Genomic DNA, 24109 nt, shown 5'->3' with positions numbered 1-24109 from the left:
AAGGATCTACATGTAACCTCTTCCCTGGGGGACAGACAACAGAAAAGTGGGTGAAGAGATGTCTGACAATGTAAAATATGACAAAATAATAATTTATAAATTATCAAGGGTTCATAGGGGAGGGAAAGTGGGGAGGGATGGGAAAAATGAGCTGATACCAAGGGCTCATGTAGAAAGCAAATGTTTTGAGAATGATGATGGCAACAAATGTACAAATATGCTTGACACAATGGATGGGTGTATGGATTGTGATAAGAATTGTATGTATCCCAATAAAACTATTTTTAAAAATACTGTACATTTAAATTGAGAATGTGATGAAATACTGATTTAAAATACTGTACAATTGAATTGATGGTAGTTTGTTTTTTTTTAAGAAGAGAAAGGAAAGCTGATAGACATTTTGAAGCTCTCTCTCTGATGACTTTGGTAGATAAAAAAGGAAAGGTTAGGGGAGAAATATCTAGTGTTTTAAAGGAGAGAAAACTTTGTCTTTGTACATGAAAAATGCTTCCTATAGGAACATTTTTAGAATAGGCTTTATTGGGGATTCTGCTGGAGATGGTATGGCAAACATGTTAGGGGGATGTTCTGCCCTCTAGAATTAGAGTTTGCATGTAACAGAAAAAAAAAACAAAACTCCATTTGGACTCCTGGCTCCACCATGAACTAATTTTTCCACCCTGAGTAAGTGGAACATACATTCCTACCTGTAATTAAAGATACTGTTTCTTAGCTATTAAATTTTTCATATTAAATGAGCTTATTATATACAATGCATAGGACGTTAATTTTCTCCCCTTTAGGGTTGTGTGGTCAAACCATATAAAGTAAGCTCAATATTATTAAGACTTCATTATATTGTGGCAGGGAGTGTAGAACTTTTATGATGTACTTTAACAAGGTCATCAGATATATATGTTTTTATCCCCTGTTCTCAATTAAATAAACTTGGTCTTTAATTCAACAATCATTCGGAGATGAAAGAGATGCCCAGACATTTTGTAGTGATTGATTCCTGGTTTATGAATTGAATGTCATATACAGATCATTTAATTGATACAATAAATTTTGACTTATAAACTTTACTGTCTAACAAAGCATTTGCTAAATAGCTTCCGAGCTTTCTGGGTATTTTGCAGAAGGGAAGGGAAAACTAAGCCTCTTGCAATACAGAAAGAAAATCTGTGTGTGCGTGCATGTGCGTGGACACACGTGGATGCGTCAGGCACATGTTTGTATCAACAGTGGAGAACAATATTGTAAAGTTTATCAACAACTGCTTTAATTATTTTAAATAGTTTTGAATGTCCTTGATATAAACATTTTTAAAACCTAAGTAATGTGGTAGTAGAAAATTTCCTTCTGTGATCTTCGGGGATTTTGTGGTTTTGCTTATTATAAATTTCTACACGGATGAAGTTGCTAAGTGATGTGAATTTTGTTACAAAACTCTACTCTTCTTAATGCTTTCCTGATCCTCCTTACTGATGCAAAGTGTAAAACGGCCTGGACTGTTCTCCCTGCACAGTTGAGCTATTAAGCAGAACTAATTCTTTATGGAAAGACAACAAAGCATAAGAAAGGCATCTCTTGGATTAGGCAATATAAGGCAATCACTGGGCAAACGGTTGAAGGGGAAGTGGTCTTGCTAACGACAAAGAATGGCACTTTTTCTTTTTACCCCGAATTCATAGAAGCCACACAAGTTGAGCAGCTTTGAAGCTGGCTAATGTGGCTTACTATGCATGTTTTTTCTGTGCTGTTTCCTGCTTGTTTTTGCCAGCAGAGGGGCCAAGAATAATCACTTGATAAACGCATTAGCATGTCTCGTACACTTCTGTGACCACACACTGGGGCCGGGAAGACAGATCATTTGAGAAGTGGAAAATCCCACTTGGGGATATCTTTCAGAGCAGGATCAGATTTTACTCCCAAACTAACAGGATCCTGTCTAGATTACGGGAGTACCATATGGAGAGTGATTATTTTAAAAATTTCCCCCCCTTTTTTACCCTCAAGATTAAGAAGCAGTTAGGTAAGATGTAAAGCTAAGTGATTAGTGGTTTATTTTTATTTTATGAGCGCTCGGGAAAGCAAGGAATGGTGGTGGTAACTTAAGATGGCCTGTTCAAGAAATCTCTTTTTATTTCCCTACCTCTTCTTTCCTATTGACAGCCTGCTCCTTTGTATTTTGCTGTGTGGGTACTTTTCCCCATTCCCGATCTCTTCCTTAAGTTCTGCAAAGCGCCCCCCCCCAAAAAAAGGCTCCCATCTCTCATAGTACATTTTCTCATCTAATTCTGGCATTACCCATGATCTGGCTGGTCCTGAAAGACCGCTCTAGTTGCCTGTCATGCTCTAGCATCCATGTAGGATTGACACCATCAAGCCAGCAGGACATGACCTTGGAGCTGCAGAGGAGGTTGACAGGAGCATCAGTGGTTATGGCCTCAAGTTTTCAAGTCTCCATTCAATGGAATTCTTCTCTCCTGTGCTACAGGGGGTCAGAGAAATATATACCGAGCTAAGTGCAAATGGGGATCGATAACAGCGTCCGTCTGTTTTTGTAACGTTAGCCCCGAGCGCAGTGGTGAGATGTGAATGCGAAAAGTCATAGCTCCTCTTAGAAAGTTCATTTCTTACTTGAAATTTCTTCGAACAGGCCAGTGGGTTCCGGAGCTGATGCTGAGTAACCTCAAGTCTGGCCTGATGGAATCCGTGTCAGGTTGAGTAGTAAGAGTGTCACCAGGCTCTCGGGGGGGCCTGGGGACTGACTTGTCCATGCAGAGTATGCTGAGCCAGAATTGCAGTTTTGAATTAGCTGCTAGCATTGGGAGGCAGAGTTGTATATGTGTGTCTCCGTGTGTGTTTGCACATGTGTGTTTGCACATTGCCGTGTCCTGCCTACAAACTCAGCTTCTTGCCTTTGAGCCAAGGCATGACTCCCCTACTACCATTTCCATTGGTAGAGGAGTGGAAAGGCTCTAAGTTTCTGATTCTTAGAATTCTTCAGTCACATGGATCCATCTAGAGTTATTAGTATATTTGCATATGCTCTTATGTATAGCAATGCAAACAAGCCCAGGAGCACAGTGATGAAACTGTTGGCACTAACCAAAGGGTCTCTAGTTCAATCCCTCCAGTGGCTCTGTGAGAGAAAATCCAGGCATTCTGCTCCCACAAAGCGTATAGCTTAGGAAAATAAATAAATAGATAGATAAAAAAGATTATAGCTTAGGAAACCCTATGGGGCAGAACTAGTCCATCCTACAGAGGCCCTATGAGATGGAAGCAAGCCATGGCCTACAATAATAGGATAAAGATAATTTAAACTTAGTTTCAGCATCTTGGAGTCTTTGGGATCGCTATTTTTGTATACTCCAGGTCAAGGAGAGGTGGACTTGAAACTGAACGCATATGTATTCTAAGGCATTTTAAAGGCATGCTTTCATTCATATGTTCACCAGATACCTACTGGGTGCCTTTTGTTTGTGTGGTACTGCGGCAGGCATACAAAGATGAAAAGATACAGACCTGGTTGAGCCGTTGAGCTTGTGAAACATTCAGTGGAGCCGGTGAAATACTCTGAGCCCATTGCTGCACGATGTTGGGGGGATAGGAAAAGGATGGCCAGGACTGATAACACAGAAGAGAAATTTTTCTCAGGAACTGGCTTGTAAAGATGTATATGTGCGTTCTGTTTATTTTATACTTCTTTATTCTTTAAGCGTGGTTAGAAAATAAGTGAAAAATCTATTGTATAAGCATCGTAGCCTTCACATTTAAAATACACATGCAGTAAAGCTCACTTTTCAAGGGCACACGACTTTTGGAGTTGTATATGTACTTTATGAGCTGCTGGACCTGTCACCATGTTCAGATAGCATAGCTGTATTTTCCCAAGACGTCCTTGCCTGGTCCCTGTTGCAGTCACAACCCTCCCTTCACCTCATTCCTAACAACCGATGTGTTACATTGACCGCAAAAGTCTTCTACATGGAACAATAAAATATGTAGCCTTGTGGGCCTGGCTTCTGTCCCGTGGCTTGTGCATTTGAGATTTATTCATGTTGAATATATCAAGCGTTTATTCCATTTGTTGCTGAGTAGTCTTCCATTGAATTGGTTCACCACAGTGTTTCCATTCACCTGTTGAAGGACATCTGGCTTGTTTCTGATGGAAGCAATTACTAATGAAGTTTCCATAAGCATTCTTGCATAGGTGTTTGTGTGAACAGATGTTTTCATTTTTACTGAGTAAATAAATGTCTAAGAGTCAGATCATCGGTTATGTGGTATGTATTTAACTTTATAGACACGGACAAGTTATTTGCCAAAGTGACTGTATGATTTTATCTTCCCATTAGCACCTTCTCCCTGGGGGATGGACAACAGAAAAGTGGGTGAAAGGAGATGTTGGACAGTGTAAGACATGACAGCATAATAATTTATAAATTATCAAGGGTTCATGAGAGAGTGGGGAGCAGGGAGGAAGGGGGAAAATGGGAAGCTGATCCCAAGGGCTCAAGTAGAAAGCCAATGTTTTGAGAATGATGAGGGCAACAAATGGACACAAAGGATGTATCTATGGATTGTGATGAGTTGTACGAGCCCCCAATAAAATGATTTTTTAAAAAATAAATAAAAGAGTTCCGGATGCTCCACAACCTGATCAGCACTTGGCACTGTCAGTATGTTTCACTTGAGAAATCCTTAGAATTTGAATGAGTATTTTAATTACCCATCTGTTAGTTTGGTGCTCTGTGCTAGCTTGGGCGCTAGAGTAACGCTGACGCCGTCCCACTGGCGTTTCAGCAGGTGCGCTGAGCTGGTTTCAGTAGAGCTTGTAGATGAAGGCAGACTGGTAAGAAAGGCTTGCAAATCTACTTATAAAAATAAGTTTGCATCACAACAGAGCCTTGTCTGATGTGCTTGACACCTCAGAGAAGAGGGCCTCATGTTGGTGAAGAAGGCAGCCTTCCAGGGTGAGAGTGAGGCCACCCTTGGTGAGGTGAACTGCCATATCCGCCACACTGTGGATGCAGACTTACAGGTGATCCTGAGAAGGATGCAGGGCAGGGAAGTACTTTGTGCTTTTGACCCTAGGATCATCGTGAGGCGGAGTTAACCTGACAGAAGCAAGCTGTCTGTCCAGTAGGTGTGCAGTGAGAGTTCGTTGTGATTTTAATTGGTACCTACGTAAGATGTTGAGTTTCTTTTTAATTGTTTGCTTGCTATCCATAAGTGAAGGGGCTTCAAAAAGTTTGGAAAAATTCCAGTATCTTTTAATTTCATTTTTTTTCTCATGAACTTTTTGAAGCCTCCTTGTAGCTTCACCAAGTAGCTGTTCGTTACCTTTTGCCATTTTTTATTAGGTTATCTGTTTCCTGAACAGTTTATATATATTCTGTATACAAATCTTTTGTTAGATATCTTAGATTTCAGAATTTCTCCCCCTACTTATGGCATTTATTTTTGTTCCTTTAACAGTGATTTTTGAAACAAAAACAAAAACCCCAGTGCCTTTGGAAGAACATATTTTTTTTTATTTGATGAAATTGTTTTATCATTTTTTCTTTCACTTATTGTGTTTTTGACATTGTGTCTAAAAGCTTGTTGAAGTATGTGAATTTTGACAGTCTGAGCTATAGGTCAAGATGATTAGTGTTTGTATGCAGATACTCTTGTTTGAGCACCATCTGCTGAAAAGACCATCTTTTTCTGTTGAATTGCTTCTGCAAACTTCTGAATAAGCAGTTGACATATTTGTCTAGAGGTTTGTCCACTTTTCCCTGAATGCTGTGGTTTTAGCCAACTCTTTAAATTGCCTTCTGTCTTAAAATTGGGCAGCGAGTCCTCCAATCTTGTTCTTCTTTTTGAAAATTGTCTCGACTGTTCTGGTTTATTTGCACTTCCACATATATTTTTAGAATGGCATGTAGCTTTTGGGGGGTTGTACAAATAAGGACAGACAACTGTGCTCTGGGCACAACAACATACTTCTCCCATCCATTTCTTTATTCCAAAAATCTTCTGCTCTCAATTCCTTATGTCTACTAAACATTTGCTCTATTCATGTTGCTTCCTGGATGAGGGAATCCTGCTCCAGGCGTGTCCGTATACAATGGGGATATAATTGTCTTTCCTCCCCCCACTCCCAATAGGCACTGCTGTCAGCTAATCTTCTAAGCCCCAGCACATCTTGTGCTTTCTGATGCATATATGTCCATGGGCAGATAGAAATACATAATCCCCTTTTCATATGCCAGCTTGGCTATAGATCAATAGTTCAAACCCACTAACAGATCCAAGGGCGAAATCACCTGGGGCACTCTCGTGAAGATTACAGTCTAAAAAACCCTATGAAGCATTGATAGTGTCCTGTGGGATTGATAAGACTTGGGACTGCTTCGACTGCATACAACAACATACTAGAACTCAAGTATACACAATAATAAGGATACTGGAATTATTTGATGTAAGAAATTTTAGATTAATTTAAAGTCATTTGAGTTCTCACTCTAAGACTTCAAGTTATCCACTTAAACTCCTAACAAACATAACTGATGGCGACTTAATTTCATTTCAGTAGACTTTTATTGATGGACAGCTAGGCACAGAGCACTATCATGTTGAAACCCAATGAAAAAACACTGCTCATTTGGCTCCTGGAACATTAGAGGCAGATGTCAAGTTAATGACTCGGGTTCTTTTGCTGAGTATGTACATTGGAAGGGGTGCCAGAAGGTAAAAGATGGGAGACAGCACACCCAAACCAGCTTTCTATTTAAAATTAAGTCCAAGCCTTAGGTAAGCTTGCCGTTTGAAAATCATCTTATGTATAGCTAGGGCTATAGATGTGGGTTTCCAGTATATATAATATTATATAATACGTTAATCACTGAGGACTAAAATGATCTGTGTGGGGCCGTCGGTGCCCCCTGTCCTGCCCTCCACCCCTGCCAATTCCCAGTAGATCCATAACACCCTGAACTGTGACTCGGAGAAGGAGCGACAGTGATTGCCTAGGAAAGAGGGCAATGTATATATAGCCATAAGTTTATATATGTTTGGACCCCAAGAATTAAAGGAAGATGGCTTTGACCGGCTTCTGTATTTTGCATTAGAATCTACTGACTAAATTCAATTCCGATGTCAGCTCTACCATTTAGCCATCACATTTATCCTTCCGTGTCAAATTATTTACATTGGTCTCCATGCTTTGCTGATGCATTATATTTGTCATTTGGAAATTGGCCTTACTTTCTTCTAGTTGTTGCTCTTTGCCCAATTAGATTAGAAGCAACTTGAGCAAAATGGGCCGTGACACAAACAATTCTGTTTATCCCAACACACATGAAGGGGGGAGCCTGGTGGTGTACTGGTTACATGTTGGGCTGTGAGCCAAAAGGTCCACAGTTCAAAACTGGAAGCTGCTCCCTGGGAGAAAGAAGGACTTTCTCCTGCCATAAACAGTTACAGTCTCAGGAACCCACAGGGATGGTTCTACCTTGTCTTGTCAGGTTGCTATGAGTAAGCATCAACTCAGTGATTTGTTTTTAGTGAGTTTTGCCCAATTCGATGAAGGGCAACTTGAGCAAAATGGCCCATCGCCTAAGCGATTCTGTTTATCCCAGAACACTTGAGTGAGTAGCTCACAGACGTTGTAGATAGATGTATAAAATAGAATTTGCTTTTGAAAATCATTCATTTTAATAATGTGCTTTCTTCTATAGCTATACGAACTTAAGCACAGAGAATTCTTTTTAAATTCCCGCTTGATTCATAAGAGCAGTTTTATGAAAGTGAAGACTAGGTTTATACAGAAAAAGAAACGTTTCCCCTGATGGTTACCAGAGATGTGAGGGGAGGGAGGGGGCACCCTAGCTAAATAGTAACGTGGGTTAATTACGGTGAATGGAACAGCTGTATGCAGCAAGGGACGTCACCACCCCATGACCAGGGTGTAATGGAAGACGATGAGGTACATAGATCTGAAGGGCAACTACAATCAAGGCTTTAAAAGGCTCGTGGAACAATTCCATTATTTTTCATTTTTTAATGAGCTTTAAAAAATCCCGTCATGCAGCATAAACAATTCTGCAATGGTAATAGCCAACAATAATGTGTCAGTAGATAGAAAGGCGAAGATGGACACCACATCTCTATTTATAAATGCTTCTTGTATGCGCAGAGATAGTAGAGTGTTTAGGGGATGCTGAGGTGAAAATGTAGACATTGGGGCTGAACTGCAGGACTTGAATGCTAAGGACCATGGCCCCAGGGGACACCCGGGCCAATTGGCAGAACCCAGTTCATAAAGATCATATTCGACGTCTTAGTCTTCGGACACGCACAAGCACCCAGAGTTGTCAGCGCTGCCGAGCAGCCACCTCAGAGGCCTTCTTCTTTCCAACCTGTCCAGCTTGATGACTCGAATCGGGACCTGATGCAGCTGTTTTGATGAGCAAACCCTGAACTAGATAACCACGTGGTTTGAAAGACTGTCACAGAAATGAGCTTGAGGTGAATATTACCGTATAGCCTCGTGTAGAAGCCGAGTTTTCCAGCACATTTTTAATGCCGTTTTGGTGGTAACATTAGGTGCCTCGGCTGATATTCGGGTTGGCTTATACTCGAGTGTATACGGTATATAATTCCCCATGACAGAATCTGAAATTATGGAAAACAGCATCTGACAGATCTAGCTCCCTGTTTTAAAAATTTTTTGATGGGCTATTTATGATTTTCCCCAAAGCTCCTGCTGCTGACGGAAGAGTCCCTGAGACAGCACAGAGGGGCCGAACGTGACTGCCGGCCACGTTCCCCTGCCATTTAGGACTCCCCAAGGAGGAGGTGTGGCAGCAACTGGTGCAGGGTTTTACCAGCTGAGGCCTCCGGATGCAAACCTCCATCACGATTCCGACTTAACGGTTTTCTCTGTAGTAATAGACTATTTTGGATGCAATTTAAAATCTTAATTTTGCTTCTTCATAATCAGGGAGTGTCTATGACCTAATTTAAATTCTTGAATGGCGTGTCATTTCAGGCGTTGCTCACATAACTTTTTAGTTGTTTCAAAGCTCAGCAGGTATGAAGTACTCACTGCGACCTTTTAGAAGCGTGGCGGCATTTCGGCGTTAGATGGTAGTCGCGCCTAGACGTGTTGTTTGCTGACCCTATAAAAGTTGGAGAGCACTTTCAGCATGCTGCCTTTGATTCATTTTTCTTCTTCTCCCTGGCCCCGCAACTGTAAATCCTGGAAACAAATAAGGAAGAGGAGGAAGTGGCAAATAAAAGAGGCACTCACATTTATTGTTTGCAAGGTTGTTTTCGAGGCTAACCCAGGTTTCTTGAGACCTTGCTTGTGGCCCCTTTTATAGAGCGCAGGCCTCTTCCCAGCACTGCTTTAATGACTTCTTCTGGGGGTTATATGAGCAGAGAAGAAAGGGGTCAGCTTTCACAAGGAGTCTGTAGACTCGCAAAACCATTCCTAAATGACAGAAACAAAGTTCACATTAGGCAGAAACCCGAGATTTGCATAAGGACAGGAGATGTCTTATGGTTTTAAACAAATGCAAAACCGTTCCAAGACTGCTGAGAATAGTTTGTGAACTGAACTTTTAGAGGGCTGTAACATGTACTAAGGAGTCCCTGTGGCTCAGTGGTTAAGTATTCGACTGCTAACAGAAAGGTCTGCAGTTCGAATCTACCAGGCACTCCAAGAGAGAGAGAGAGAGAGAGAGAGAGAGAGAGAGGGGGGGGGGGAGGGGGAGGGGGAGGGGGAGAGGGGGAGAGAGGGAGAGGGAGAGGGAGAGAGGGAGAGGGGGAGAGAGAGAGAGGGAGAGAGGGAGAGAGAGAGAGGGAGAGAGGGAGAGGGAGAGAGAGAGAGGGAGAGAGGGAGAGGGAGAGAGGGAGAGGGAGAGAGAGAGAGGGGGAGAGAGAGAGGGAGAGAGAGAGAGGGAGAGAGAGAGAGAGAGAGAATGAATAGGTGTCTCTACAGAGTGTAGCCTTGGAAGCTCTGTGGGACAGTTCTACTCTGCCCCCTATGTGCCTCTTGACAGCATGAGTATTACATTCAGTAGAGAAGTTAGTCATCTACTGAGTGTCACGCCCCATGTAAAAAGAAAATCAAAATATTTTCTGAGAATCAAAGTTCAAAGCTATCATGATACAGATCTTTTGTATTGCATGCTTTTTGAATGTTTCTCAGTATCGATACAAATTGTCTTATCTTGAATAACATTAATTTTTCCTAATTATGTGTTTTTGTAGAAATGATTTATGTAATAAAAGCTAAAAATAAGAAGATAAAAATCACCATGCATAATCTTGCCCCTAACAGTAAGGAATCTGAATTAATTATCCATCCTCTTAGCATTTTCCCTCATTATCATTAACTTACAGAAGTAATGGATTTTATCCCCTTCATTTACTTATCAATTTACACTTAAAATGGGACTATATATTTCTTTTTCCTCCATTTTATGTAATTTATTCAAAACTATATCACTCTGGCTTGGTAGAAACGAAACACTGTTTACTGGCTGGTCCTAACCTGAGAGAGAAGAAATCCCATTTTCTGCCAATTTTTACATGTTCCACACTGCTGTTTTTACATGCTGCTTTTATGAAGTTTTAAGGATGACTTTTATTGAATCTTCTTAGGACATTTATAAGTTGTAGTTCTTTACATTTTAATAAATCATCACATCTGAGCCACTAGCTTAACAATCAAAATGAGTAGCTAGATGCTTGACGTTTTTTATAGTAATGGTTCCAGGTGTAATTTTAAATTTTGAAAATCATGCTTCATACATTTAGTTCCTTGTCATTCTGATCAAATGAGAGTCTGTGTTGGACTCACTAGCTCATCTCCTCTACCCTCTAGTGGCCCCTGCTTCGGTACATAGCATAGGACCAGCCTTTCAAAAATCCAGGCCAGAAACCCCAGAACCACGTGGGCCCTACCTCTTCCCTCCCTTGGACATCTTATTGCCAAATCATGTCAGGGCACTTTGTGTCTTGCATGTGCCCCCACTTCCGCCCCCTGCCATTCTTATGATCTCTGCTGTCACTCAGCCCCACCGCAGGTCTTTCTTCTCCTTGTTGTTGGTAGGTGGCTTTGAGTAGGTTTTGACTCATACAACAGAAAAAAAAATACTGTTCCCTATTCAGAGTCACTGCTACGTTAGAGCCCATTGTTGGCAACGCCTGTGCAAATCCATCTTGGGGAGAATCTTTAGCAAGTCCTTTTCCCGGGACTGGTCCCTCCTAGTGACCTGCTCAAAGTATCTGAGGTGAGTTCTTGCCATCCTCCTTTCTGAGTGGTTGTGTTTCTTTCAAGACAGCTTTGTTTTTCTGGAAGTTCATGGTATATTCAGTATTCTTTGCCAGAATCATGATCCAGATCTATCAGTTCCTCTTCGGTCCTTCTTTTCGCTGTCCGGCTCTCACATGTGCCCGGGAGACGATCGAAAATAACAGCACTCCCTTCTTCCCAGCCCGTCGTAGTCCGGAAGCCCTGCTGAAATGTGCCCGTCGAGGGGTGTCCCTCGTGTATTTGAAAGACCAGTGGCTTAACTTCCACAATGTGGCAGACCGCTGATGGACGAGTGGACTGTTCCGATCGAGCCGCGTGACTAGTCTCCTTATTTCGCACAGGTCCTTCCCTCTCAGTCGCCCTCCCCTTCCTTCCTCTCTCAGCACTGGAGTTTTCATGATCAGACTCTGTGTGGGCTTAGAACTCGGAGCATAACAATCAAGAAACAGGTAACCTTCCCATTATGTATATCATCCTTTTTAAGTGGTAGGTTTATTTTTATTAAAATATTTCATTGCTAAATAAGCTTCAGACTAGGGTGCTACGATTACATTTTCGTGCCTCCAGATACTTTCATGTTTCTCAAGAACTCTAGCTACTTTCGCTTGGGATGAAAGCTACAGAGGTTCTAAGTCATCGGAGCAGGAGTTCTAAGGTGCTGTTCTGTTTTGGAAGAGTTTCACATCGTTTTTCCCACATAGAAAGACGATGCATATCAGCAGGTGCAGCATATCTTAAAAGCACAAGTGCTTGGAAGTGGAACCAGTGATTTTCTACCTTCCGCAAAGAAGTTTAGGACCTCGAACTTTTACTCGTGAGAAAATTCACATGGGGTCTCTGCAGATGGATCTTGTGGATTCAGATCACAGCCGCTCTATTTACTGGCAAGCTTCTGTCATCGTCGTTCTGAGGACTAAATAAACTTGAACATGTAATGCACTTAAGACAGTACTGGCTACTGAGCTGTGTAACTGACTGTGTTTATTTCCATCATGGTTCATTGACTTGAGAGCTCAGTTACATGCTCTCCCAATACTTGATTTTTCCTTCATGTCATTTATCACAGTCTGAAATGATAAACTCGGATAGAAATTTAGTTAAATACCATATTCTGTCCTTAGACAAAGGGACCCTAAGGGTAAAACTCCGTCAGATTGCATTGGATCCTGGTGCCTATAATGTAATAGGCACTGAATAAATATTTATTGGCCGATTGAATTTAGAAGATGTTTTTGTCTATTTTTTCCTCAAATTTAAATTTAAATGTGTGATTTAAATCTGCTAGCCAGGGGGATGGCTAATTTTGGCCCATGATTTTTGGAAGAATTGCCTGATTCTGAGCCTGTGGATATGCATGGACAGCAAACTAAATAAAAGCACTGTCATGTTAAAGATATTAGGATTGACTTTAATTAGTGCCTTAATGACTCCTTTTTGTCATAGTTCTACTGTATATCCTTAGTATTAGAAATACTATTTTTGAATCTTAAAAATCTTACCTGACTAAATTCTTCTACATACTTAACATATAAACAGTTTGGTTTTGGAGTAATTGGTACCTTGGCAAGGATGTACAGTAAAATCTAGGAGAGCCAGACTTGTGAAAGGCAAGTCAGAGAAGGAGAAGTCACTAATAACGAGTAATAGAAATGCCGTAAGCATGTGCCCATCAAAGGTGGAAAGCTTGTAGACCCAGGAAGCCAAGGCAGTCCCATTGAGTTTTGGCCTTCACAAGTTTGGCTCTGTGGATTAAAATTGTCTAGTATGGAGGCGCGAATGGGGTTAAGCTTTAGAAAAGAGAGTCCCTAAGACACAGTGTTTCCTGACAATGTCTAAAATTAGGATCACATCTTTGGTGAGATTATTCTATTTTAGTTTCAGCAGTAGTGAATTGACCTTTAGAAGCCTTTCAATGAATGAGAGCATTCCGTGAGCTCAGTGCTTCCATATCAAACCCTGGTGGACGTCAGAGGGATATGTTTGAAGTAGGAGCAGAGGCAACTAACTGAAAGTAGGGAGACTCATGAAACGCCGCTCTAGTGCCCAGGTGAGCGACATTAGGAGAAGGAACCCAACCCACCCAACCCACTGCTATCATTTCAACTCGGACAACTGCCCTCTAGGATCGCTGAGACTGTCAGCTTTTAAAAGAAATCATTGGGGGCTCATACAACTCTTATCACTATCCATCCATACATCCATTGTATCAAGCACATTTGTTGCCATCATCATTCTCAAAACATTTGCTTCCCACTTGAGCCCTTGGTATCAGCTCCTCATTTGTTCCCCTCCCTCCCCGCTCCCTCTCCCTCATGAACCCTTCATGATTTATAAATTATTATTATTTTGTCATGTCTCACACTGTCCGACACCTCCCTTCACTCACTTTTCTGCTGTCCCTCCCCCAGGGAGGAGGTGATATGTAGATCCTTGTCATCGGTTCCCCCTTTCCACCCCAAGACCGTCAACTTCTATGGGAGCAGACAGTCTCCTCTTTCTCCTGCAGAGCAGCTGGTGGTTTTGAACTGCTGTCTTTATGATTCATAGTCTAGTGCTTCACCCACTACACCACCAGCACACCTTGGAACAAAGAGGGAAGGGGTTAACATCGGTGGGAATAGACAGTTGAGTGAGAACAGTGCAGGATGAGTCGAGTCTCCATAAGACGAGCAGCCAAGGTAGAGACATAGGTTTGCAGGGCCCTCTGTAAACACTAGGAAGGGTGGCCCGTAGACCATTGAAGCCTGAATATGAAGCTCTGGGCATGGTGACCGAGGCTGGAGGTATATTTTGGGGAACCCGCTGCCACAAATGGATGTAGTCGAAAAACTGAAAGTGAAGGAAATCACAATAAAGATTGCAGCCAGTGAGAAAAACAGACTCTCTGAGAGAAAGGGCGGGTAGGTGGGAGAGTCCCTGGAAGACCAAGGAGAGTGAGAATTTAAAAGGAGAATGGAGCATGCCGCGTCACAGTGACCGGTCCAGGAAAATCCCCGGGGGAGAGGTGGGTGCATCTGACTGGTTAGAGAGTACCGTCAGAGGAGGGAGTTTATGTCAGTGAGCCCTGTGGGAAGTTTTGCTGCCATGAGGAGGTCCAAGAGTGGACAGTTGGAAATAGACATACAGATGTTGTTAGGGATTTTTAGTTTTTGAAGTTGGTATAAGTCTGAACAACTTCTATAGACCAAAGGGAAAAAATGAATTTCAAATGCAGTTGAGAGAAAGAGAAGACAGATCAAACAAGTTCCCGGGGGAGAAACAGAGGAAGATGGGGTTGGTGCCCAAACTGAGGAATTACAAACAGAAACGGGAACTTTACTTCCTTCACTGATGTATATTTGCCTCTTTTTTTTTTTTTAAAGGCTCAGGGGTACTTAGGCCTAATCAGTATCTCACTTGGTCCTCTCTCAGCAAAATTATTTTGCCAGATGGTTGAATTTTCAAAAGGGACTAAAAAGTCAGACATTTAAAAAATAGCTGTGATTTTAAGTATCTTTTTAAGTCCCTGTGTTTCCACCATGCTGAAAACCAGAGTGGGATAAAGAAATGCCCTTCCAGCCTTAGCAAAGGAGACCATACTCCCGCTTACTGTCTAGTCTCAGGATTGGATGACTACAAAGCTCCAGCCCAGGTGGCCTGAATGCCACGTTATCCCTGTGGTCGGAACCAACTCAGTGACTCCTAACAGCAGCAGCAGCAGCCAAGTACACTTGAGTTCTTCTAATCAAGAGTCTTAGGAGTTTCGTAGACACATGCTTCTGAAATGAAGGAGTGGTGTTCAGAGAAAAGGTACTGAGTCAGAGGCATCATGGAGTAACTCATTAGATGAGATTCCGCATAAAAAAATGACACAGCAAAAAAACGACACAGCAAAAAAAACAACACAGCGGTATAAGTGGCCGGCGAGAACTTGCTCAAGGAGACAGTGAGAATCAACATTTGTAAAAAGCTTCAAATGTTGGCTTATGTAATCTTTACAAATAGCCTTTGATACCCTTTGATACCAGAGGGGCAGATACTTATGTCTCTAAAAATGCCGCTACAATATTGGGTGTCATTTGAAACGATAGCAAACAGAGCAATAACAATAAGCATTATTTTCTTCTCATTCCAAGCCATGGTATCTGTACCTGGAACATAGTGCTTAAAGTCCTAATGGAGTTGGACAAAGTCCAAAAATATTTCAGTTCAATTCAACAAGCTTCTTTTTTTCAGCGCCAGATCTGTGAAATGAGGACCATGAGTAGTATGGAAGGAGTTGAAAAGACTTGCAGTGAAGTGGTCGCAATAGTGCTATGTGAAGGGACCGTGGCCAACTGGGCTATGTAGAGGACTCACTAGTTGGGGAAAGGAACCTAGGATGTTGGAAAGAGAAGGAAATCGTTACAGCAAGCTCAGCATGAAAAGGCATGGCATTCGCCACATTATAAGCAGTCACTGTTAGTGCAGCCTAACTAAGTGGTGGGAGAAGAGGCTGGAGAATTGGCAGGGCCTAATGAATTTATCAGCACTCCGAGTCGAATTCATATTTCATAATGATCAAGCTGGAAGGTGGCTTTGCTAGCAGGGGAGATGCATCTGTAAGAGACTGCAAGACTCCCAGGTGGCCGGGGGAAGAGAGAGAGAGGTCAGATTTGAAAGCATGCCATGAGATAAAGCATACTGAATTGGGTACTTGATTGATTGATTTTGAAGTAATGGAAGAAGAAATGGTTCAAAATCGGGTCGAGAATACTATATTATGAAGAAAAATGAAAATGCATTATATATTCCAATCGAGAGAAGTAAAAGACTGGGAAAGAATCAGATAAGATTCACATTTTGATGTTTATGAGTAGATTGAATGTTGACTAGATTATGGAAGGCATCTAGACTTAGGGGCTACCCCTTATGCATGGAAGAAATATGGACTCATGAAAGAGCAATTAATACTTCATAAGACAGGAATTAAATTACGGAAAAATAGATTTTTATTTATTTATTTATTTTAAAAATCATTTTACTGGGGGCTCATACAACCATCACCATCCATCCATCCATCCATTGTGTCAAGCACATTTGTACATATGTTGCCATCATCATTCTCAAAACATTTTCTTTCTACTTGAGTCCTTGGTATCAGCTCCTCATTTTCCCCCCTCCCTCCCTCCTTCCCTTCCTTCCAAACCCTTGATAAATTATTATTATTTTTTCATGTCTTACAGTTCGATGTCTCCCTTTACCCACTTTAGTGTTGTCCATCCCCCTGGGAGGGGCTTATATGTAGATCAGTATGATTGGTTCCCCCTTTTCCCCCCACCTTCTCCTTCCCCTCCTGGTATCACTATTCTCATTATTGGTCCTGAGGGGTTTATCTGTTCTGGATTCCCTGTGTTTCCAGCTCTTACCTGTACCAGTGTACATCCTCTGGTCTAGCTGGATTTATAAGGTAGAATTGGGATCATGATATGGGGGGAGAGGAAGCATTAAAGAACTAGAGGAAAGTTGTATGTTTCATCGTTGCTACACCGTACCACAACTCTTCTGTAAGGGAATTTCCAGTTGCCTACAGATGGGCTTTGGGTCTCCCCTCTGCATTCCTCCTCATTCACAATATGATTTTTTTTGTTCTGATGATGCCTGATCCATGATCCCTTTGACACCTCGTGATTGCAAAGGCTGGTGTGCTTCTTCCATGTGGGCTTTGTTGCTTCTGAGCTGGATGGCCGCTAGTTTATCTTCAAGCCTTTAAGACCCCAGACTCTGTATCTTTTGATAATCAGACACCATCAGCTTTCTTCACCACATTTGTTTATGTACCCGCTTTGTATTCAGCAATCGTGTTGGAAAGGTGAGCATCGTGGAATGCCAGGTTAATAGAACAAAGTGTTCTTGCATTGAAGGAGTACTTGAGTAGAGGCTCAATGTCTATATGCTACCTTAATACTAGACCTATAAATATATGCACATAGAACTATTTTCCCCACCATCATATACAAATATATTTACAGATGTACATGCCTGTGTTTAGGGCTCTATAAATGTTCTTTGCCTCCTAATTCTTTCCTCTATTTCCTTTTACTTTCCTCTTGTCCCCCTATCATATTCAACCTTCATTTGGGTTTCAGTAATTCTTCTCTGTTACATTGCCCTTGATCAAGCCCTACCAGGCCTCCTACACCTTCCTCTCCATTGATTTTAGATCACTTGTTGTTTCCTTGTCCCTGGGTTTGTTAACGCCCACTTCCTTTCCTCCACCTTCCTCTCTCTTATGTCCCTCCTAGAACCATCAGTCCTGTTGTTTCCTCCTCCACATTGTTTATCCCACCTATCTTATCTAGATAGACCTACAGAGCTAATAATATGCACAAAAAGCAAGACAGAGCAAAACAAAGCAACAAAAGAAAACAAAATGATGACAACACAATTTTTTTTGTCAAAAAAAGAGAAGCCTGTAAATAGTTCAAGGTCTGTTTGTTGACCTTTAGGAGTGTTTTCTGGTCGAGTCTGATGGGGTACCATGCCTTGGCCCCAAAGTCTATTTTTGGTATTCCCTGATAGCTTCGTTGCTCTGGTCCCCTTGCTGTTTTGTTGCACACCCTTAGTGTTTTGCCTCGGTGTGGTGGGGTCAGATCAGGTGCAGTTCCCACACTGTGCCTCCAGTGTTGTCCCCCATAGGGATATGGGTCCGTGAGGGAGGGAAGTCATGTCTCATAGTGGGGCTGGCCCTATGGTTCTCTCTATACATTGGCTGCTATGAGCAGGAATATCGTCCTCAGGGCTTGGTGGGCCAGGATGTGTTCCACTCTCTCATCCTCTCCCTCCGCTTCCTCCTGTGTGCTCTGATCAGACATGTCCCCCTCCCTGAGCTGTAGCTTCAGTGCTGTCCTCTGAAGGGAATGCTTCTGGCAGGAGGAGGGGCTGGCCCCTCAGAAAAGTGATTTTAACTTCTGAAAATTTGAATAGATTCATTGTAAGTTTATTTAATTATAGGAAGCTAAGTTTAAATTGTTATTAAGATAAATAAGTATGTTCTAAATATCCACCTGATCTTTTAAAGATGAGTCTGTCTCTTTCCTGATTCTTCAGTAGGTAAACAGCAGAGGGTGGGCCATATGTCTGGACCAGAAGGAAATTTTGCAAATAACTGAAAACTCTAGAAACTGATTGCAAAAACACTTTCTTAAACTGTACTGAATTTTAGAGTTTTATATTCTTAAATTGTAGTTCTCGAACATTTTATTCCACTGGTATACTTTAAATCGATCCATTAAATATTAATATAGCACCTTTAATGAAAAATATGTTCCAAAGTAAAGGCAATTTAGTGACAGGAGTGATACTCTTTTACATGTTTGTAAGTCTTTTTTATTCAGTATATTAAACCTTTATTAGATATGTGTTTTCTACATGTTTTCTCTTATTCCATCGGTTATCTTTTTACTTCACTAATGATAGATGTCCTTTGAGCCACAAAAGTTTATTTTGTTTAAGTTCCATTTCTGTTGCTCGTGCTTTTGGCGTTGTTTATAAAAGAACACCTGTTCTTGAGGAAGCAGAAAGGTTCTTTCTATATACAGATCATTACTTTCCCTCATTCCACTCCTTTTGGAAGTAAACCCTCCTGAGAATAACTGCACTATTATGCCCCGGCTTTCTCCTTTTTCTCTCAAGGTTTGTAATCCCCCATCCATACATGGAGGCAAATCTAAGGCGGCATTTGTTAGTCTTCTCTCACTTTTTGCCCTCTTTCAGCCTATTGAAGCATCCGCTTACTTACTCTTTACTTTTTCCATAATTACCCTCCTTATTTATAAACTGGAAGGTCGTTGTGCTTTTTGATCTGGATTCTGAGGAGGAGGAGGCAGAAGGCTCAAGTGAGGTCCTTCCTCTCCATCCTAGAAGATTTAGTGGAGGGGAGGAACCCCAAACTCTTCTCTGGAGTCGGGACTCTTTCGAAGTGTAGAGACAGGGACGCTGAGGCCTGCCTAGCATGGTCCAGAAGAATTATCTGTAGTGGAAACAGTACCACATCACATTTTCCTCTCCCTTAGAAACACCAGCTTAAAAATGATCTCTTCAGTGTCTCTATCTTTTTTCATTATTATTTTAAAAATCATTTTATGGGGGGGCTCTTACAACTCTTATCACACTCCGTCCATCCATCCATTGTGTCAAGCACATGTGTACATTTGTTGCCCTCATCATTCTCAGATCATTTGCTTTCTACTTGAGCCCTTGGTATCAGCTCCTCATTTTAACCCCGACCCTCCCTCATGAAGCCTTGATAATTTATAAATTATTATTTTGTCATATCTTACACTGCCCAACATCTCCCTTCACCGACTTTTCTGTTGTCTGTCTCCCAGGGAGGGGGTTATAGGTAGATCCTTGTGATTGGTTCCCCCTTTTTACCCCACCTTCCTTCCACCCTCCTGGTATCACCATTCTCACCACTGATCCTGAAGGGATCATCTGCCCTGGATTCCCTGAGTTTCCAGTTCCTATCTGTACCAGTGTACATGCTCTGGTCTAGCTGGATTTGTAAGGTAGAATTGGGATCATGATAGTGGGCGGAGAGGGAGCATTTAGGAACTAGAGGAAAGTTGTATGTTTCATCATTGCTACACTGCACCCTGACTGGCTCATCTCCTCCCTGCGAATTTCTCTACCCTTTATGTGTCAGAAATACGTCTCTCTTTTCCCTTTCCTCATTCTGCACCATCAACATTGACCTCATTGGATTCCAGACACAAGAAGCATAACTCTGTGACCAGTAAGAAGCCAGTCTTTTTTGAAACTTCCAAATACCTCTAGAATCTCTCCGTACTCCGTGCTGTCATCCCCAGTGAAACACCCTGTTGTCGAACTGTTGACTGCAGTCAAGGTTCTCCTTTCGTCAGTCCATCCTGTGTAGCAACGGCTCATTGGTTTGCCTCAGACATCACTGTCCACAAAACAACCTTCGGTGACACCTTCCTTTGTACCATGATACAAGCCCACTTCATCTCTGCTGCCCATCCAGGATTTTACAGTAATCCTGGCCATTCCACGTAGTCCTGCGAACACAAACCGCCCATTTCTTGCCTCTGTACTTGACTTCATGTTATTCTTTCCGTCTGAGCCCAGTGAGCCGCCTCCTAAAGCTTATTCAAAACCAGTTTCTGCCAGTGGTCTTTATTTGGCTCACCCATCTTTGTTCATTTAATTCTCCGCTAAAATATAATAATATTTGAAATTTGTACCAAATATTTAAATATGTGATTACACGAGGGGGTTCCACCAGTATTGTTTTTTTTTCCATAGCTATGTATTTAAATTATTTTACACAGCCACCTTATCGCCTTCAAAGTACTCTCCATTATACTTAATATATTTGTCAAATCTGCAATTCCATTCTTGGAAACATTATTCAAACTCATCTGTTTGGATGCCTGACAGCACCTCCCTCATTTTTTTCTTCACCTCTTCTACGTTGTCAAATCGCTATCCTTTCATGTCCCTCTGCATTCTTGAAAAGAAAAAGAAGTTGCACGGAGCGAGGTCAGGTGAGTCAGGTGTGTGGGGCAGGAGAGTCATGCTGTTTTATGCCAAAACTGGTGCACTGAGATGGCTGCAGGAGCAGGTGCACCGTCGTGGTGACAAAACCAGTCCCCGTCTGCCACAAAATCAGAGATATTTCGTCGCACACTGTTACACAGTCTGTTCAGAACCTCTAAATAGAAAGCTTGATTAACTGTCTGCCCTGGTGGAATAAACTTCAAATACACTATCCCCTTCCCATAAAAAAAAAACAACAAATAAATGAGCATTGGTTTTTTGGGGGGTACCTCCTCATATACTGTTATTAATTAGTTGGTTTTGTTTCTGTCGTATTAATTTTTCCTCTCCAAACAATTGGTTTCATGAGAACTGTCTAGAATTTCATTATGGGAAAGACCAGACACTCTTTGAGGTTGGGATCTGTCGAATTTTTCTCGAAATTATTCCCTAAATTATGTTTGTGCTTGTTAAGTTGGCTGACTTGGCCGTTAAGTGCTCGACTCTTTACCACAAGGTCAGAGGTTTGAACTCACCAGCTGCTTGACAGGCAAACGATGTAGAAATCCTGCGAGACAGCGCTACCCCGTCCTATAAAGTTGCTATGAGCAGGAATGGGAGTCACGTTGGGACTGGTGTTGTATCTCAGCAGGAGGTCCATTGTGATCCATAATTTTTAGCGCAATGTTGTTTTCAAACATAGCGGTCATGCATTCGGAATTTGTCCAACTTTATCTTACAGCTATTTCTGCATTTGAAGTTCAGCCGGTATCCACAGAGGTCCATGAAGGTGGAGCTGCTAGATTTGCGTGCAAGATTTCCTCAACCCCTCCTGCAATCATAACATGGGAATTAAATCAGACGACTCTACCTGTAGCTCCGGACAGGTAAATACACCTTTAGGGGGGTGATACAAGTATAGCGACAAGGACTCATCATTAAACTGCATGAGGGAAGAGCCTCGTAAAGCGCATTTCATTGTCGTGTAGTAATAACAGTTTCTGAAAACACTTCAAACGTAAGCAAAGAAATACATCCTCAGTCTCTGGCACATGAGACATAGATTTTGTCAGGACATGGGGGGAGAGGGCGAGGGGCTTGGAGCAGAGTTCAGATCACCTCTCCTGCTGCTTTGTTTCTTTCCTCTTCCATCATTTCCACCTGTAGGGCCACCTGGGGAACAAGGTTCTAAGAAGTCACATGGCATCTTCTCTAGTGGAAATAGCAGTGCTGGTGAAAGGAGAGTTTCCCTGTGTACACTCTGGTCGTTTCCTTCTCCTGTCTCTGCTTTTCATTTCAAACCCCCTACTTCTGTCTTGTATACATGCTCCACTTGCATGTCTAGAGCTTTGAGGGTGGGGATCAGGACCTTAGTAGCAACTTCAAAAAGTTTTACTCCTGCCCCAATCAGTAGCAACATTCCTCTAAAACCAAACCAAACTCGCTGTCATGGAGTTAACGCCGGCGCCCTGTGGATTTCTGACACTGTAACTGTTCATGGGAGTAAAACCGTAGGAGCACAGAGGAGCTGCTGGTGGTTTCGAACTGCCAACCATGCAGATCACAGCTCAATGCATAACCACGACACCCCTAGGGCTCCTCAGCAATATTCCTAAGTGGGGGAAAAAATCATTTGCTAAAACGATAGCGTACTCGGATGGAAGAAATTACTCAAAGCAGTAGTTTCTCTGTTGTTCTATAAAGGGGAGAGAGTACATTAACAGGAAAGAAATCAGGAATTTCAAACAATCATGCTAAATGCTGGACCACCAGTTTAACTAAACCGAAACTGAAGTGTCAAACTACACACGGCATCATTGTTTGTGCTCGAGAGAGCTGTAGAGATCGCACGCAATGACACAACAGATTCCAGCTAACCATGTAAACAACCTCAAAAAGCATTGCCATAATACTTTTAAGAAGGTGGGTGCGTCAGTCCATTTCAACACTTTCATTTCAAAGTAAAGTACAAAACCTACGACAACAAGCTTAATTGTACTTTTTCTCCTAACAGAATAACCGCCCTACCAACAGGAGTATTGCAGATCTATGACGTTGGCCCAAAGGATGCTGGGCATTACCGCTGTGTGGCTGCTACAGTAGCCCACAGACGGCACAGTATGGAGGCTGTACTGATGGTCATTCCAGGTACCACACAGAGGGCCGTTAGATTTTGGGGGTTTTTCGTCCAATCTTTGTGATTCCTTGTGGCCCAGAAATATTTTTCTCCTCTGGCTAGAATAAATCCACCATTGCCGTTGAGTCAATTCTGACTCATAGCGACCCTATCGGACAGGGTAGAACTGTACTTTTGGGTTTTCAAGGCTGTAAATCTTTGCAGAGGCAGGAAGTCCCTTGACCCTCCGGAGCAACTCGTGACCTTGTAGTCTGCAGCAACAGGCATAACCCTAGGTAGCTACCTAGGCTCCTTCTGCGGCACTTTACATTTCATGTAAAGAAATTCGCCGCTCTTTAATAATAGCTCACTTGTTTTAGGTTGATAGCTAATCTGTTTTATGTTATGGAAAATCTTTATGAATGGTTGGGATTTTGTTTTATACCTAGAAAATGCAAACAAGTACCTAAAATGAGAAAAATAATTACCCATTTGTACCATAATTGTCCACGTCAACAAAGATATTTGTGACCTGGTACCTTTTTTGCTGCCGCTGCATAAAGAAAAGTCATTACTTTCTTTGATAAAAATAACACAGCCTTATTATAAAAGAGTAAATAATGTAGGTGCTTGAAAATATCATCATGAACCCCAACATCCAGAAATTGTCATTGTTAATATTTAAGTGAACAAAAGTTTATATTTTTACCATATATACATAGCTAGATAGAAAGCTAGGCAGATTAATGAATATCATGAAAGAAGTACATGTTTTTTATTAAAATGGTATCACATCCTGATGCTAGCTTTCATTTCAAAGCAATGTAAATTAATTTGAACATAGTTGGATATAAAAACTGAACTTGTTGAACTTCACCAGATTTCCTCAAAGATAGTAAAGGGTTTAAAAAGAAAAGAAAACCTTACGAGGTGAAGTTCTATTTTTAATGAAGAATTTTTATTCTAGGCAGTGTCTGATAATGACAGATAAAGGCACCCCCACTTCCCCCACTCTCTCACTGTCCCCTAAATCCTTAACCGCATTAGCGAAAATACTCAGTGACTGCTGTAACCGTCGTCAAGCGAGTTATGACTCTGGAGGAGTTAATTTAACTCATTTTTATTTTCATGAGCTTCCCTGAAATTTC

The 24109-nt window shown here is 41.7% G+C and overlaps 1 protein-coding gene across 1 annotated transcript in view; it reads left to right on the top strand.

Annotated features, from left to right (window-relative positions):
- The window catches only part of PRTG (protogenin), a 130050-nt gene that overhangs the window by 42579 nt on the left and 63362 nt on the right, over window positions 1-24109 (top strand). Inside the window, exons 3-4 of the mRNA XM_075531523.1 lie at window positions 21588-21732; window positions 22860-22993. Coding sequence (XP_075387638.1) covers window positions 21588-21732; window positions 22860-22993 — 279 coding nt within the window. The remainder of the gene's footprint in view (window positions 1-21587; window positions 21733-22859; window positions 22994-24109) is intronic.

Source organism: Tenrec ecaudatus, chromosome 14 (genome assembly GCF_050624435.1).
Source record: "Tenrec ecaudatus isolate mTenEca1 chromosome 14, mTenEca1.hap1, whole genome shotgun sequence".
Classification (NCBI taxonomy): Eukaryota; Metazoa; Chordata; class Mammalia; order Afrosoricida; family Tenrecidae; genus Tenrec; species Tenrec ecaudatus.
This window is presented reverse-complemented; position numbering and strand designations above follow the sequence as displayed.